The sequence below is a fragment of the Microcebus murinus genome, chromosome X (assembly GCF_040939455.1).
Source record: "Microcebus murinus isolate Inina chromosome X, M.murinus_Inina_mat1.0, whole genome shotgun sequence".
NCBI classification, from domain to species: domain Eukaryota; kingdom Metazoa; phylum Chordata; class Mammalia; order Primates; family Cheirogaleidae; genus Microcebus; species Microcebus murinus.
This window is the reverse complement of record NC_134136.1, coordinates 66,634,690-66,653,145: the sequence shown is the minus strand read 5'-3', so window position 1 is coordinate 66,653,145 and position 18,456 is coordinate 66,634,690. Positions and strand designations below refer to the sequence as shown.

General features: G+C 40.0%; 1 protein-coding gene across 2 annotated transcripts in view; it reads right to left on the bottom strand.

Annotated features, from left to right (window-relative positions):
- Positions 1–2,298: 2,298 nt before the first annotated feature.
- F9 (coagulation factor IX) overlaps positions 2,299–18,456 on the bottom strand; it is a 33,381-nt gene continuing 17,223 nt past the window's right edge. For both annotated transcript variants that reach the window (XM_012782500.3, XM_075999621.1), the window contains exons 5-8: positions 16,856–16,984; positions 14,552–14,754; positions 5,002–5,116; positions 2,299–4,335 (exon numbers count right to left, since the gene is read on the bottom strand). In XM_012782500.3, the coding sequence (XP_012637954.1) occupies positions 3,788–4,335; positions 5,002–5,116; positions 14,552–14,754; positions 16,856–16,984 (995 nt within the window). In that variant the 3' untranslated portion in view covers positions 2,299–3,787. The remainder of the gene's footprint in view (positions 4,336–5,001; positions 5,117–14,551; positions 14,755–16,855; positions 16,985–18,456) is intronic.

Genomic DNA, 18,456 nt, shown 5'->3' with positions numbered 1-18,456 from the left:
GTGATCTGTGGACCTGCATTTGGTTGAAAAGAGCAGGGGTCCCACAGTCCTTTGCCCTCTGTGGCTCCTTTAACAGCCCCCATGGCTTGCAAAACCTGTTGATGTTTGTGGCTTTAACCCTGAGATTTCTAGATGGCATAAGCCTCAGATTAAAAACGAACCCTGATTCTTGATTGTTTTACTCAGACAGGTCTGCCAGCAGCTTTAGTCTGCTTCCTAGTCATCCCACAGCTGCACTGTATTGTTAGAATCCCAGTTTCAGTGTGCTTTTGAAGCCTTCCTTCAACCTTTAAACAACAGCTTCTGGAGTATCCTCCCCAGCACAGTTGCAATGAATAAAGTTGAAATTTTGCTGGAATAATGATGTGCCAGATGATACTGAGGAATGTGCTCTAGAAGTGAAATGTCACATCTGGAAGGCCCAGTGCTCACAGCTGGGCTAAATGCCAGGCGCCAGCACCACACGTTCATTGTACATGTGTTTACTGAGTACCCGCTATGAGCCAGGGGTTGCAGCTCTGGTTTTTTAACTGCAACTCTGCCTTCTAGGCTACCTGTTGGGCTTTTTGTCACCTGTTTGTCAATTAGAACATCACTAGTAAGAATTCCAGAATTTCAGTCCCAGGTTTGCTGAAAGAATTTCCACCGATGCAGTTTAGGCCCCAGCTGCCCTAAAAATATAGACGGTAGAATTAATGTATTCCAGTTGAAAGCACCGTGCTTTCATAGTGCAGGGTGGGAGACTTGAGTTCTAGTCCTGGCTCTGTCATTGTGTTACTTTGGGCCTGGATTTATCTTGGCCTCAATCTTCTCATCTGTTAAATGGATTGAGTGGATTGGATGGTGTTTATAGTCCCTCCAGCTCTGACATTCTTAGATTGAACTGGAAACATTGAAAAGTTGTTTAGAAATCATAATTATGCACTTTTGTAAACTGATCTGTCATGATTCAGGACAGCAGGGGAGAAAACCCTTTCTTTTTCTCTTGGCAGAGAAAATTCGACAGTACTTTGTTATTGTCACCATAAAGCAACTAATATTCAAAAGAACCAGAAACAATTAAACAGCAAGTTAAAATGACTGCACTATAGTAACACACTTTCCTTCACTCAGCAAGAGTTCTATTTTCATCTGTCACTTCCAATATTACAGCAGCATGTTTCAACCCATTTAGACTAAGGAGCTACAGTGATTTTGAAAGCACTAATAATTCTTTCATGGTGACTGTAAATGCTTTAAGTAGAATCCAGCCAGTGAATGGCTCTGAAGTCACTGGCTTGTAGGTGAATTTAAAGGCCCCACATGTTTAGTTGTGGCAACAAGCCGCAGGTGGCTCATGGTGAATTCAGTCATTTTTGACCCCATGGGAAAAAGGAGATCTGTGGCTCAGAGATTTATGGGCCCAGAAGCTCCTCCCTCTGCCACAAGGAAGACCAATCACGGAAGGTGTGAGGCCAGTTCCCCAGTGCTGCCTTTGTAAGGGGTGGTCTCTATGGCAACAAAGCCAGAGCATCTCACTTTTACCAACTGCAGAGCTCTGGGGCTACAGACCTTTAGTTATTCAAATTCGAAGTAACATGTTTTTATCATGCATTAGCATCCTCCTTAAACCTAAGGCAGACAATTATAGTATCTCCTCTCTTTTTCCTTCCTTCAGCCAACAGAACTGATTTCTTTCATTTGTTCATGAGACATAAACTCTAGGCATTATATTTATTTAAGTATGGCCTTCTTTCATGATACTCAATGCAAGACTAATTGCTACTGTGGGATAAACATAGATTCAGATTCAGTGAACATTCATTGAGCAACTACTGTGTGGTAGTGTAGTAGGCACTGACAAAGCAATTTACATACATTATTTAATTTCCCCAAAATATAAATGTGAATTCAAATTTAATGAACATTATTGGTATTTGGCACACAGTAATCACTCCTTGGATATTTGTTGAATAAAGGAATAAAAACCCCATGAAATCACAGACTATCAAAATCACAAACGTTTTTGGAGAGCATCGTATCAAACTCCTTCATTATACAAATGGAGAAAGCACATTCCCAAATGGAGAGTGACTTATCCAAGGGCATACTCACAGCTAGTTAGATCCAGTTATGTCCCAGGTGGATCCAGACCACTTTCCTCTGCAATACACAACTCCCACTGCCTCACAGGAAAGCCAGATGATAACAGAGCATTAAATCTCTGCTTGTGTTGAATTTGAGTACATTCTTCTGATTGTTTTGCTGAATGTAGTGTTTGGAATACCTCTCTGAATGATTTAACAAGAAACGCTTCAAGAAATTTAAAAATACATTTATTGATACTTATGTTTGAAAGACTAAAGTAAAAAAACAATATTAACTAGAAGAACTTTAAAGAAATCAGCAAGAGCGAAGGCTGGCTGGGGGTTAGAAGGGGGCAGGGGAAAGCACAGCTTGGTGGGGTCAAAGTGGTCCAAAACATGATTTTTCTAGTAGTCCCATGCACCATTAAATGCAGGGTGACTGATTCACATTGCCCAAATTCACAAAAAGTGAAAGCATGAACCAGGACACTAGTTTATTAATTCAAGAAGGGAGACATATGTTGGTTGGTCAGCAACCATCTAGAAAATTCAAGATAGAAGGATTGATTATAATCAAAAAGTTCCTCATTGAGCATGAAACCAGAAAACAGAGATTTAAGTTGGCTGATCAGAATGATTCATGTCCTTGAGTTGACTGCACCCTTCTCCACTGCAGAAGTATGCTGGTCAAGGAGACATGATGCTCATGGCCTCTGGTCTAGGCAACTTTTTGGTTGGCCCTGGAAAATGCTAGAAACACACTGTTGAACTCCTCTTTGAAGATTCTACTAGTTCTAGGTTGCAAACTTGACTGTCTTCTTCTTTCTGTTAGCATTATTTTTTTCAGACAGGACAATATACCTGGATCAATGTCAGATTTCTTAATTGAAACACATATATTACATTTTATGAAATGTGAAATGTCTTCCTAACACACATATATAACTCACTAACTTAACTCTCTGAAAGGAACTTCCCGCCGAATTCTTCAGGCACTGGACTTCATCCCCATGTTCTGAAAAGCAAGTCTGAGATCAAACTGAAAGTAAGTCTGGGTTTGATAGACATGTATAACTGTGTACAAGAGTAAAACATGATGCTCCCTTTCCCCCCTTTAATAACTGTGGAGGGAAAAGGGGAGAAAGCGGTTGAGAAAGAGAAAAACTGATTTGGGAATTGGGAGTTGGAAAAGATAAAGGACTCAGGAATAAAGGTACAGGAAAAGAAGTGGTGCTTTTGATGAGTTTTAACCTGTTAGCTGCTCCTGTGTTCTTCCTTTATGAAAGTGGTGCTGGCCTTGTGACGGACTAAAGATTTTGTATACAGAACTAGTAACTATTGATATTTTGGTGGGAGAGGCAAGGAAGATCCAGAACATGGAATGCTTCGAAAGAGGAGAATCAGGTGAGTTGCCACTGTGGAGAACCAGAGTACCTGATGGGCAAAGTGGAGAACTTAACTTCACAATTTTGTCAAGGGTTGGGCCCATAGGAATGGTCATTATTTCCTATTATATTATATTTTTCTAGTGATTCCATTTTCTAATCTATTTACTCTAGTAAAACATGAATTCTAGGTGAAATTCTCTGCTGTAAAGAGAAAAGGCACTATTTATAGAATGCATATATTCAAATCTAGCAAGAGATGGGAAAGTGATTAGTTAGTAAAAGGCCCTGTCCATTGTCAATCCCAATGAATCAACCTTGGAAATACATTCTTCTTTAAGGGAGCTTTGTTTTTTCCTTAATCCAGTTGGTATACCGAGATACCTTGGTATATATTCCATATTTGCCTTTCATTGCACACTCTTCACCCCAGCTAATAATTCCAGTTAAGAAATTGGTCCCTTCCACTTCCGTAATGTGGGGTCCCCCACTGTCTCCTTGACATGAATCTCTACCTCCCTCATGGTAGCCAGCACAGAACATGTTATTATGGATGGTGACCTTTGTGGACCGAAGGCACGTGGCTCGGTCAACAAATGGAACTCTAAGGTATTGAAGAATTGAAGCTGATCTCCCTCTGTGGAAGACTCTTCCCCAGCCACTCACATAGCCAGATCCAAATTTGAGGAAGATGTTTGTGTATTCCCTGTCTGCAATACAAATAGGTGTTACATAGCTGTTTAGGGTTAAGGGTTTATCCAGTTCCAAAAGGGCAATGTCATGGCTGTACTTATTAACAGTTGCATTGTAGCTGTGGTGAAGAATAACTCGAATCACTTTTCGCTTTTGCTCTGTAGGTTCTGTCTTCTCAATGTCATGTTCACCTATTGAAAATAAATTTTATTTTCAGTCATGAAAAGTCATTTACATAAAGGAACAGATTTTCCAAGTGTCTACTCAACATCACTGATCTAACTGGCAATGTCAAAGATCTCAATCTTATATTGTGATGATTTAAGTAAAATGTAATGAGGGCCAGTGCATATTTTTCAGACCAAAAGCCATTTGGGGCCATCATAGAGATGATTCTGTTCAGCTATGCTGTTACAAGTCTTACATTGGTGGTAATGAATCTACTTGTCATGAATTATTCTAGATTTTCCCCATTTCAAGTAGTCTGACCCACTTTCTGAGCACAAATTCATCTGGTCATTAATTCAAATGCTGGCTGAGGACCTGCTACAGGTTGTGCCAGGCACCAGAGGTACAAAGGTCAGTGACATGACACTGGCTTTTGAGAAGGCTTAGTCTGGTGGGGAAATGGAAACATTAATAACTAATTGTACCCCACTCAGATGAGTGATAATATGGGTATCCCCAAAGAATTATGGGAGCTTGGAGGATGGAGCAAGTTAGGTTTTGAAATTGTAGCCCTTCTACCACTAGCCCAGTTTATTCAGCAACATTCCTATTAGATAGTAAACTATGATGTACCAATCATATAGAAGATCTAGTGATGCTGCAGATGATTATAGTTTCTGTTTATTTACCTGCAACAACTGTAATGTTAACAGGAGGTACAATACAGTGGGCAGCAGTTACGACCCATTTTTCATTAACAATGGAACCTCCACAGAATGCATCAATTTTACCATTCAAAATGACCTGTGGAAACAAAATTAAGAATCTTACTGTATAATATGTTTGATCCAGAAAAAATAAATATGTGTGCTGGTTACAGGAGTGGTCAAAAAAGATGGCTTCTAGGTGCTGGCAGAAATGGAATGTTTCTGGAAAGTAGCAGTTTTGCAGATGAATTAGTGTATCTGGAGCACCACCAAAAAAGCCATTTCTGTAACTGTCTTGAAGAGAACACACAATGAGAGACAGGGGAGCTCCAGCTGAGCCAAATCTGAAGAATGGATTCTTTTGGTGATTTGGGGCCCTTGGATCTCTTTTCTAGGCGAGGCAGATTCTCTAGTAGCACAAATTCCTTCATGGAGATATGGCAGGTACATTAGAAAACACACTGACTTGGTGGGTGTGGTGGCTCATGCCTGTAATCCTAGCGCTCTGGGAGGCTGAGGTGGGCAGATGGTTTGAGCTCAGGAGCTCGAGATGAGACTGAGGAAGAGCTAGACCTTGTGTCTACTAAAAATATAAAAAAATTAATTGGTCAACTAAAAATACATATAGACAAAATTAGCTGGGCATGGTGGTGCATGCCTGTAGTCCCAGCTACTAGGGAGGCTGAGGCAGGAGGATCGCTTGAGCCCAGGAGTTTGAGGTTGCTGTGAGCTAGGCTGATGCCACAGCACTCTAACCCAGGCAACAGACTGAGACTCTGCCTCAAAAAAAAAAATAGAAAACACACTGACTTGACTCCTCAAGACTGATTGAGTCTCCTGTTCTTGCATGAGGAAATCTCTTTGCTACAGGTCACTTGAAAGAGAAAAACTGCTGATTTTTCTCAAAGGTCTTTTCAAACCCTTTCTAAACTGGAATATTATGAAATAAGACCTAAGGCCTCCGTAAGGGCTGTGCTTATAGTCATCCATTCAGTGAGGAACAGCAGGACTCAGGCATCCCTTCCACTCTCCCTTAGCCGTATTCTACTCCCTTCTGGCTGGATAGTAAGTTGTCTTTTTCCTAAAAGATCTACTTAGCTGTGCTTGAGTTTTGGGCAAAGTGGACATCATCAGATAGGAGGACAATTCATTCCTTTCACTGTATATTCATTGCATAATCGCAGGGACAATGAATATTTTCACTACCTCAATATCTTGATCAACTCGGAGGATTTCAGTTTTGAGTGTAAGCAAGAGCCTTGATCCACCTTTTTAGGAAGGAAGCTGAGAAGTGTGAACACTAGAGGGCACACTCAACATTCAGTAAACCCTTTTCAGCAGCGGACTAGCTCTTCCTGAACTTCTGCCCTTTTACCAAAGCACACATAGCCCTAGGTATAAAGCCATTCATAAACAATGGAAAGGAGGCGGTCAAACCTTTAAAGTGCGCATCAGAGATGGTCCTTGGGGCACATTCTTTTGTCCCAAATTCAACTTACTGAACACCTATTACATCCTAGACACTGAAACACTAGCCTCCTGGGGAAGACCTTTGGGGCTGACTCATTTTAGGTGTCTGACTTCCTTTTTCATATTCTAGATCTCCCTTTCTAACTAGCTGTAGCTTTTTATTTTGAAAAGTTATTAAAATATACAAAAACCCACATAATATAATAAACATCAGCGTGAATACAAGCCAGACTTAACAGTCTTCCTAATTTTTTTTTTTAACATTTATTGAGTGTATATTTAGGGCTGATCATTGTAGTAAGTGCTTTATAGACATTTTAATACTCACAACCTAATATCCTATGGTGTGACATTAATATATCCTTTATAGATGAAGGAACTAAGGTTTAGAGATACACATTAACTCCTCTAAGATTAGTAAATGGTGAAGCCAGGATGTAAACCGAAATCTTCCTGACTCCAGAATTTGTGCTCCTAGATACCCAGCATCTGTCCAAGTGTGGTCTCTGGATCAGTTGTAGTAGAATCATCTGAGTTGTTTGTAAAATGCAGATTTGGGGGCTTATCTAGACTTAGATAATCAGAGTGTTTGTTAGGTGGGACTGGGGAAAATGAAGCCCCCCCCCCGAATATTCTTATGCATAATTGAGTTTGAGAACTGTTAAATACCTACTGAATCAGAGTTTCCAAGGCTTGGTAAAGTGCTCACTCCAGGCAGGATGGGCTACATACGTTGTGAGGCTCAGTAAAAAATGAAAATGTGGGGTCCTTTGTTCAAAAGCCAGGAAAAAAGTGCCATTGAAAACAGTAAAATATAAAACTTTTTCTTTTCCTTGGTGGTCTCGCTTACAACTATTTTTCAAAAAATTTCATATTTAATGTTGTGCTTCCTTTAGCATGGGGATATGTGCTGAGAGAGCGCAGACCCTCAAAGGTGCCTGGGGGTGTACCCTGTAATTTAGCACCTATACCCCCTTAGGATTCCCTACCTGCCAGCCACAGGATGCTGGGCCCCAGCAGTGGAGGTTAAGTCAATCTGTTCTTTGCCACTGACCTACTGCAGCAATCAAGGTAGAGAGGTGATTCCCAAGGGATTGCAACTTCCATGCCAAGATGTGCTCCATACCTGGAATGGAGCTGGGAAAGAGACTCGCCCCCACCATTCACCCTCCAAATGTGCTGTGGCACATTCCTGGTGCAGAGATGATGCCATGAGGCCATTCCCCCTCCCAAGTTAGCAGAAGGACTTGTGCACCAGATCTTAACCCTCTGTGTGCCTGTGCCCAGGCCCCCAACCAGGGGAGGAGGGCAGCAATGGTAGCTGGGTAGGGACCAAGAAGTGGAATATTTCTGGTCACCAAGGATGGCAGAGGTCATGTCATTGGGCAGGTGTGGAGGGAGAGGCAGAGCTGGCTGAGGCACCAGGGGGTAAGGGAGTAGAAGGTGCAGAAACTACCCCTGGCAGGCAGGGAGAGGTGGGACTGCCAGGATCCGAGGTTCCAAGTCTCTATCACATGCTCTGTTGTCTCATTGGACTTGAGTTACCGAGCAAAAATGCAAAAGCATTGATCCCCAGATGTGCGACTCTTCTCAGTGCAGAGCCCTGGGCAAGTGCACTGGTGATAAGACCATGTGGTTGGCCCTGATCCCAGCTGATTTTTATCACCAAGCAAATTTGGGTAACACTGTTCTATGCTAGTCCTGATAGTTACAACTGGATGTATCTGTTTAAGCAACTGGAATTAAGAATTCACATGTGATGATATCATGCTGCTTCTCCTCTGGCCCACTGTATTAGGGGGGAATTGGACATTGCTCAACTTAGTGAGCTAGTTAGGCCAGATTGAATGATATCCACAGCCCCTGGGCACAGAGACTATGACAGAGCTAGTCTGACTCCTGCCAAAGACTTGTTGCCTGGAGCTTCTAGCTTCTACTGCTTTCTGGTAGATGGCTGAGAAATATGGTTGCATTCTTTTAAGTCTGAAGAGCATTTGGTTTTTTTTTGTTGTTGTTGTTTTTTTTTTTTTTGCCAATTACTGATTGGTATTAGAAACTTTACTGAACATCTTTGCCAAGAAAAAGACCTAAAATATATTTGCATTTAAAGATATTACAAACTACTTGGTTTGGGAATATTTGTTTGGCTACCTCAGGACCACAGATATCTAAATATTAGCCATTTGGGGGATGAACTGTCTACTTAACCAAGGACAAGTTCTTGCAAGGTATCACTTTGGAGAATGATGGGGAAAATGGAAGAGTATATGTTCTGAGCAAGGCATATGAGTTCTGATGTGTTGAACATTTTTTATGTTTGTCAAAGTCTAATAGGAGCCTGTTTTCCCTCTTTTAGACACACATATATACAAACCAGCCACACACATATAACATCTACAAAATACACATTCACACATCTGTATTTATGCTCTGCATTGACAATGCCAGCTCAGAGCAATAGGTGTTGCCCTGTGGCTCACCTCCCAACCTTTAACTCCAACCCAGTCTTTCCATGTGATTTCAGTAAAACCCCTATTCTCCCTACCTACCAGCCCCAGCTTTACAATAACACTTTTTCTATGTTTGCTTCTTCTCAGACACAAGACAAAACCATTTGTGCATGTTGTACAGTTTGTTATGCCTGCAGGTATGGTTTGCCCAGCCCTTGACCCTGGGTCATTTTGCTGTGCACAGAGGGGATGCTCACTTCGGTTTTTAATGGTTAACTAGTTATTGAAATATGTTTCATTGAATAATCTTTGAGGTTAACAGTCTGACTGTTCTGTCCAAAATAGCTTTGTGGGCCCAGGCAAGATTATATATGTCATATTCTTATTTCTCCTAATTGGAATTTTATCATCTGAGCTAGGAATAATAGAGGGTTACCTTTTTTAAGTGCTGATACTTCTATAGTCTTAGAAGCCTCATGTAATACCCGCCCCCTCCCAAGAAAAATAAAGTTCTGGTTCATGCATATGGTAACTTGGTATGCTGACTGCCACTGGGGTGTGTCCTAATCAAATGTAAGGGATCAGATCTGTGTATCTAGCTCTACAGGGCAAGAGCTCAGGGACATTATAGCTTCAGGCTAAAGCTGAAGGAAGCCAAGACTGTGGAAAATGCTAGCACATTTTAAAGATTGTTTAGGCCAAGAATTGAATAAGGAATAGACTGTTTCTTAGGATATTTTCTGTAGGTTAAAACCGTTAAATATTGGGTAATGCATATGATATAACCTAAGGATAAGGAAAACCACTTGACTTCCATTGTATTCCTTTTTTCAATCTAGAAGAATGATCTTCAAATGTAGAATAGATATGTCTCACACAGAACTGAGGCCCATGGTAAAACAGAAAATAGAAAGAGCAGGTACTTCACATAGAGGGCTAGACAGGTCTTCCAAAGCAGAAAACATGGGAGTTGTTCTTGGGGCCAAGATTCTGGGCATAGGCGCAGAATGATCAGATGGCAAGGTCATGAGCATGGGACCAAAACCAAATGAAAGCTTTAAAGAGCTGAAACACGGCGTTGTTTCCTCAAATCTCTCACTTTTTAGCTGTTGATGAAGGTAATACAGGTGTTGCAATTTCCCTAGTTTCACTAATGTTCAAAAGTTTTCATTTCTTCCCTCTGTAGCTGTACGAAATTCAATTCTTGTTTTAGTTTCCCACTCTGCTGAAGATATACTAACTCTAAGAAAATCTTCTTTTTGTCCCTGTATGGTGCGCCTAACCCTCCAGCTTCCTCTTTCTCCTCCTGAAGTGTCTCTGCTTCCTTTCCTCAAGTTCTCAAGGAACTCTGAGCTCACCGACGGGCATCTGGAGGGAAACCGAAGGCCATACCTCCTCCGGTTGGCCCCATGCCCCGCTCCGCTGGGGTATCTCAGGCTCTCTGACAACCCTTCATGGTTAGGGACTGGGCAGGACTGTATGCGCCTTTGCCTTTCAGGGGTTGGAGCCAGGCTGGGGTGGGCGACGCCGCTCCGGAACTGTAAGGGGCTCCTGGGACGCTGTGCTGCGGTGGCCCTCGCCTCCAGCCCGGCAAGCTGAGGTGGAAGCCCTAAAATGAGGTAAGGAATGAGCGCGACCGCTGACGGGCTAGGTGGAAGGCAAACATTGCTTCGTAGGGTCTTGAAACTCCATGGGATCCCAGCGGTCCCCTAGCCTGCTCTAATCTTTCACCAGGTCAATGAACGCCCTTCACACTCTCCCTGGATGGGGCTATCCAGCCGCTGCTGTCCCCAGTGACAGAACAGTTCTTCAAGTCAACAACTCTGACAAACATTTGTTCAACTAACATTTGCTCCGGAGCTGCCCAGCCTGGGTAACCAACCCAGTGGTTGGGGCTTTCTTAACATGGCCAGAATCTGCCTGCCTGCAACCTTCACCCTTGAGTCCACAAAAGAAAGAAGTCGTCTTCCCCTTCCCCCTGTGGCTCTTGCAAATGGCTCCCCTAAACCTTTTCTTTAACAGACTAAACATTTCCAGTTTGTTCAAATTGTTCATTACTCCAGATGAACGTGAAGTCTCTATGTTCTTTGTGGGATTTCTTCACTCACTGATTGCTTTATCTTCCACCCTTGCCAATTTAAAAGATAAAATAATCAATTCTGAATAGAGAGACTTTTAGGATCACTATTTTTAAATACTCTTTTCTAGGTGAAAATAGTATTGCTAAATAGTATTTCATATTTCAGAGCCAGATATATAATATTTTGACTCTGAAACGCCAGTTGGGGTTTGCTTTCTCTTGATGCCTTGGCCACAGCAGGTTTGTTATGGTCTTGTTTGCAATCAAATCTTGTATTTCCTCCTTACAGATGAACTATGACTTGGTGGAGCTGGCTCATCCACAGATAATGAGAGATTCTGATTTGTTTCATTTCCTGTTTCATGGTTTAAAAGTGACTTTTGCACACTCAGTTTGTTTCATGTTTTTGAAAACCAGTAACCTTCGTGAGGAACTGAGTGGAAGTGGTTTGGAGGAAACAATGCAGAAGTATGATAGGGCCTTTCTCAACTATTCTAGAAAGTAGCTCAGCTCCTTGTCTTTGGAAAAGAATATAACCTAGTGCTTTGTACTTCAAAAAGTCAGTAATCTTAGTTCATATGGATGAAATAGGGAGTGAATGTGTATGTACATGTGCATGTGTGCACACATGTATATGAGTGATCTTGTACATTCCAAATGATCTTAGCTAGGCTGGACAGAAAAAAAGACAACACACAGCCACATGTGGCTAGTGGCTACTGTATTGGACAATGCAGGTATAGAACACTTCCATCACTGCAGAAATTTCTATTGGACAGCAACCATCTAAGTTAAAACTCTCTAGTGGCCACCATCATGATTTCATAGCAATTTCAAGGATACTTCACTTCAAAATATTTTCTCCACTGAGATTTGAACTTCTGCCATCAGAGACTGATAGCTTGAAACACTTTGTAATCATCAAACTGGAAACAATTTAAGCCAGGAACAGGTCAATGTCCCCAGGTTTAGCTGAAATTTTCTGGGACTAGTTATGTATCTCTCCAGGATTATTCAGAATGCTTGCCATTTTCCAGTATAATGGATGTAAGGTATTAAACATACCTAGGGATGGGGGAATTTGCACAGGCAGTATGGACAATGGCATCAAAGGGTGGCTTCTGCCACCACACAACCAAGACTTGATATTTTCCTTTCTTTTACATTTGTTTTTTTTTAGAAAACACTATTTGTTGGACTTGATCTTATAGCCAGTAAAATATAATTCTATGTCCCTTTATAACCCCCTCTGTCCCTAATTAAGTGCACCCTACCAGGGCTGCTTCCCTCACCCACCATAATAACCCCTTCCTTCACTCATTCACATCTTTACTTTTCTTTAAGTAAAGATTAAAGAAAACTCTCTGTAAGATTGACCCTCTCCACTGACCTTTCCTTGAACAATCCCTCTTGGGTGCAAACACTCTAATTATGCTCTCAATATACTTAATATCCATGTATCTAATCCATCTAATTTGGTCATTTGTGTTCTCATGCATATTCACTATGTATCCAACTTTCATTGATAAGATGGTTACAACAAAAGATCCTACTTTATGACAATTATCTTCCTTGGGTTTGTGGGACATAGAGTTAGTTCTTGGAGTAGAGGAGCCAGGAACCCAGGAGTGTATTATTAGCTAAAAAGATGACTTATCTTTTAAAACATCCCAGGATTTTAAAAAATTTCAGGATATATGCATTTTGGATTTAGCATTGTCCCCTTGTGGTCCCACAAATGACAAGCTAAATGTCCCCTAAATGAGAGCTAAAAAGGGGAGAGGGTATAAAGTCTCAATTTAGTCACATAATCTCTGTTTCCCACCCACCCCCTTTAATCCCGATGTTGCCAATGTTTTAACAATGCAGGTCTTCCCTAAAAGATTTTTTTTTTTTTGAGACAGAGTCTCGCTTTGTTGCCTAGCCTAGAGTGAGTGCCATGGCGTCAGCCTAGCTCACAGCAACCTCAAACTCCTGGGCTCAAGCAATCCTCCTGCCTCAGCCTTCCAAGTATCTGGGACTACAGGCATGTGCCACCACGGCTAATTTTTTCTATATATATTAGTTGGCCAATTAATTTCTTTCTATTTATAGTAGAGACGGGGGTCTCGCTCTTGCTCAGGCTGGTTTTGAACTCCTGACCTCGAGCAATCCGCCCGCCTCGGCCTCCCAGAGAGCTAGGATTACAGGCGTGAGCCACCGCGCCTGGCCTCTAAAAGAATTTTTTAGTGACTCTAGCAGACATTTTATTTTCTTTTTGAACAGAATACACTATTAGATTGTAGTTGCATTTGTTCTGTGAGGAAGAAGATATAAATGATGCACGTCATTTCAAATCTTTTCATGTCCTTTTCACTGCACACTTATATTTACTTATATTTCATTGCTATGAAATCATGATTGTGGCCACTAGGGAGTTTTAAGTTAGATGGTTGCTGTCCAATAGAAATTTCTGCAGTGAAGGAAGTGTTCTATACCTGCATTGTCCGATACGGTAGCCACTAAACACATGTGGCTGCTATGTACTTGAAATGTGACAGATGCAATTGAAGAATTGAATTTTTAATTTAATTGTGTTAATTTAAATTTATATAACTATATGTGGCTAGTGGTTACCTATTGGACAGCACAACTTTATATAAGGACTAGCCTTGGTTCCTTGTCTTGTGGGGCGGTGAATTGCTATTCCTTCTTACAAATGCAAACAGGCTCAATTACAACCCAGATTTTGCTACAAATCTAGCTCTTGGTCGTTAAATCAAAACTGTGCATAGGGAATTCTTCATATGTGGGTTATTTGCTGACCACACTTGGAGGACTAGGTACCATGAGTCCATTATTTGATGTTTTAGACCCTGGCTTCTGTAACAAGTTTATTTCCTTTGGGACCAGTGGTTTTCAAACTGTAGTTTGCATTGGAATCACCTGCAGAGCTTGTTTGCACACAGCTGGGATCTACCCAGAGATTCTGATTCATTAGGTCTGGGGGTGGAGCCTGAGAATTTGCATTCCTAATAAGTCCCCAGGTGATTCTGATGCTGCCACACTTTGAGAACCACAGCTGTGGAACAAGCCCCTATCTGAGATCCTGGTTCACAGAACTTAGTTCTTGTCTTAAGCCTTCTTAGTTGAGTCCTTTTCTTTTCTTCAAAATAATCCAGTTTCTCTGAGCCTAGAGACTTTCCAACTCTCTTCAGTTTTCCCAAGGTCTGAAGCTGAAATAGTACCCTGAACTCCAGTAGCTGCGACCCTTCTTCCAAACCTCCATATTGCTGACCAGTTGCTTGACTGGAATCCTGCTATATTATTTCCTTGATGGCAAACCCTTTTTGACCCACGTATGGTAGTGAGTTTTGGACTTCTCTTTCACCAGCTTGTCACCTATGGGGGCTTTCTCATATTGCTTAGTGCTGAAACTTGCCTAAATACTTCTCTCTTTGGTAGGTCTGTTTAGTGTCCTAGTCTCAGTCTCCCACCTGGCCTGCCCTTGCCAGCTGAGCTCCATTTTCAACACACCATCAATATAAAGTACCTGCCAAGGGAATTGACCTGGTTTGGCGTTTTCTCCACCAACAACCCGAGTGATGTCTTGAGGTGAGTGAGTGCTTTCAGTGACATTATCCAAAATTGTTTCAACTTCAGTGGAATTTTCATAATCCATATTGGAAAAAATAGTCTCGGCACGGGTGAACTTCGAAGTGTGTGAAACAGAAACTCTTCCACATGGAAATGGCACTAGAAAAATAGAAAAAAAATTAGTATTCCAGTATTTCTCATTGGAAAATGGGACATGTATCATAAAAATTGAAAATGAGGCCCATCCTTGTCACTTCTGAGAAGCAGGCCCATCAATATTTTTAAGAGATCTAATCAGCAAATATAGCCTCAAACTAAAAGGTTGATTGCATTATTTTTGTGGAAAGTTTTCAAACCCTTCATGAAAAGAACATTTGGCTCCGGAATTCATCATCTTTACGGAAATAGAATAGGTGTTCCGGAATCAAATTTGGTAAGACTTTTATAGTATCTAATGACTTTCTCTTTAGTTTCTTCACTAAAACATCTTACTCCCAATTGTCATCCCTGAGTTGGAAGTCTGATGATTGGTACCTTGTAACCTTAATTTTAGAATTAGGTAAATGGGACTTCTGTTTATCATTAACAGGGGTTCTTGTGTAGGCTAGAATTCTAGATTCCAGGGTGGATTTTAGGTATTTGTTGGGAGAGATAATAGTGATTCGATTACCTGGCTGTCAAATATTAACCAAATAGAACACTAATATGATTATCACAGCCATATTCACCAGGACCTGGTCACCTTTTCTCCTTGGGCTGGTTTATTTTCTAAAGAAAATAAATCATCCACTGATATATTGCGGACTACCAAAAAGGAAATTTGTAGTCAAAGTCACTTCACATTTCGTTTTCATTTCTCACTTTCCTTCAGCCACATTCCTTATAACAGACATTTCCATAGCAACCAGCTGTGGCAAAGTATCATGAAGACAGCATGTGGTTAAGAAAACAGGAAATTAGTTCAAAATACTTATGTATAAATATACATGATCAACAATGGCTAGAGAAAAGGGACCATTATCGTTGAAGAGGCAGAAAAGCTTATTTCAGGTTTGGCCTACTTATTCTGCTAAAGCTAAGTCTGTATTGAAATATAACACTTAATAGTTGGAGGTGGTTCTCAATTTTTCTCTCATAAAATAGAAGGGCTTGTAATGGTTTAGCTATTATGCCATCTGTCTAGACTGGAAGCTAGGTTTTAAAGGTTAACAAATACGCACACATACTCCTCCCAAGGTAGGCTAGCTTTAAGGCAGTATATGTGAAGAACTAGGCAGAAGGACAGGTGGGCAAGCCCTAAAGCATTAGAAACTCTTAATTTTAGTTGTAACGTGTACTTCTGGCTTCTAGTTCTTTAATTTCCTCCACCTGGTGTGGCGCTACGATAGGTATCAAACCCAGGGACAGAGGGATGGTGCATGATTTAATGTATCAATTTAATAAGAGATCAGGCTTTGGAAAAGCAAAACAAATTATATCTAATTTCCTTCATAAAGGCCCCTCATTTATCAAAAACAGTTGATCCTGCAGAGCCTATTTTTTAAAATCAAAGTTTCTACTCTTCTTGTCTTCAGAGAGGAGCCATATGAACATGGAGTGGAGATGCTTTGAATACACCAATTAGCATGGTTGGTGGCTTGGTTGCATGGTTGACATAACTGGGAAACATTGCTTTGTCTACTGCTGTTTAGACTGTACTAATCAGCCTAGCAGAACTTAAAACAGTTGCTGGAACCATACTGATACCAAGTGTGTAAACTCAGCTGGAGTCCCAAAGATAGGAAATAACTTTCTCAGAGTAAACTAGCCAGGCCCTGACAGAACAATGCTTAAAATTCACTACCCTCTAGGTGTTGATCAGTTAATACGAAAAAAAAAAAAAAATTCACCACCCTTGTACTAAAAGCCTATCACTCATTCAATTATTTATGTATATTTTGTGGTATAGTATTACCACATTAATTTGATATGATGAATTTACAAATATGCATGCAGAAATCACATAAATCAATTGCTTTGTGATATGAATTTAAAGAAAAAATTGGACACAGAAGAATTTAGGCTGTAGATAATTACATAATTTATGTTTAAAATAATGGTGCAATTTGGAAAATTAATTCATCCAATTCAAGCTACTAATCTTTTCTATGATTGCAAAAGGAAATAGGTAGAAGTAGAGATTAAAATTATGTAGGCTAGTTAAAATGCTGAAGGCTCAAATACAGATTTTCTTTTACAAAAAACTTATTCAGATTTTGACCTGCTGGTTCACAGGACTTTTTGTTTTCTGCAAGTCGGTATCCCTCAGTACAGGAGCAAACCACCTTGTTATCTGCACTCTTTTTACAAAACTGCTTGCATCTGCCATTCTTAATGCTGCATGATGCATCTAAAAGGAAGCAAAATCAACAGTCATAGCACCATTTAATATGCATTTCTAAAAAGTACATGAAACTACTGGCTCATGTATGGGTCAAATAAAAGCTAGGGGCATTCATGGAGAGAAAATTGGGAGTCTTGAGCTAAGAGTGGAAAGAAAAGTAGAATAAAATTCTTAATAAGGGATAAAATGATGGTAGCACTATATTTGATTTGATATAAAACTAAATGTTTGGGTACTCTACTTTCACTAAATCATGGGCTGCAATAAAAAAACCTATTTTTAAAAACAATATATGTTCAGAAAAGTACACAAAACTTTAGTATGTGTTCATAAAGAAAACCCACCTGTTTAAATGCTAATCTGATCAATACATAACACATTCTCAACACTCCAGAAATTCTTTTAATTCCCTTCCCATTCTATCCTATCTCTTTTTCATAGGTTACTATTGTTCAGACTTCTAACACAGTGAATAGTTTTGCCAGTTCATGAACTTGATATAAATAGAAGCTCACAATATGTACTCTTCTGTGTCTTTCATTTAACATTTTGTCTGTAAGAGTCATCCATGCTGTTTTGTATAGCAGTAGTTTATCTACATTGCTGTATAGTATTCCATTGTATTAACATTATAACTTTTATTCACCCATTCTATTGTTGATATATATTTGTTTCCAGGTTTTGGCTCTTATATATAATGCTGTAATGAACATTCTTATTTGTATCTTTGAGTGACATAAGCACATAAGCATGCATTTTTATTAGATTTATACTTATGAGTAGAATTATTGGATCATATGTTCAGGTATAGTACATACTGCCAAGCAGTTTTCTAAAATGATTATACAAATTTAAATTCCTTCTACCAGTGTATGAGAGTTTCAGTTGTTAGATATATGTATTGCAGATATCTTGCCTCACTCTGAGACTTGCTTTTTTACTCTAAATAGTGTCTTTTACTGAACAGGGGTTCTTAGTTTTAATATAGTCCACTTTATTAATCTTTCCCTTTATGGTGAATACTTTTTATATTCTGTTTAGGAAATTTTTGCTTACCCCAAGATCCTGAATATAAAAATCTATTGTTTTATATTTCATATTTATATCTTTAGTCCACTTGGAATTGACTATGGTATATGATGTGATGTAGGTATCTAGATGCATTTTTCCCCATATGAATATGTAATTGATCCATCACTATTTACTGAAAATACCAAGCATTCCCTACTTTACTACAGTGGCAGCTGTGTTATAAATCAAGCCTCCATATATGTGCAGGTGTGTTTCTGAACATTTTACAGTGTTCCATTTATCTATTCATCTATCCTTGTGTCAATACCATACTGTCTTCATTAATGTAACTCTATAATAAGTCTTGCTATTTGGTAACGTAAATACTACAATTTTATTCTTCCTTAAAACTGTCTTGGCTATCCTCAGCCCTTTGCATTTACATATACATTTTAGAATTAGCTTAT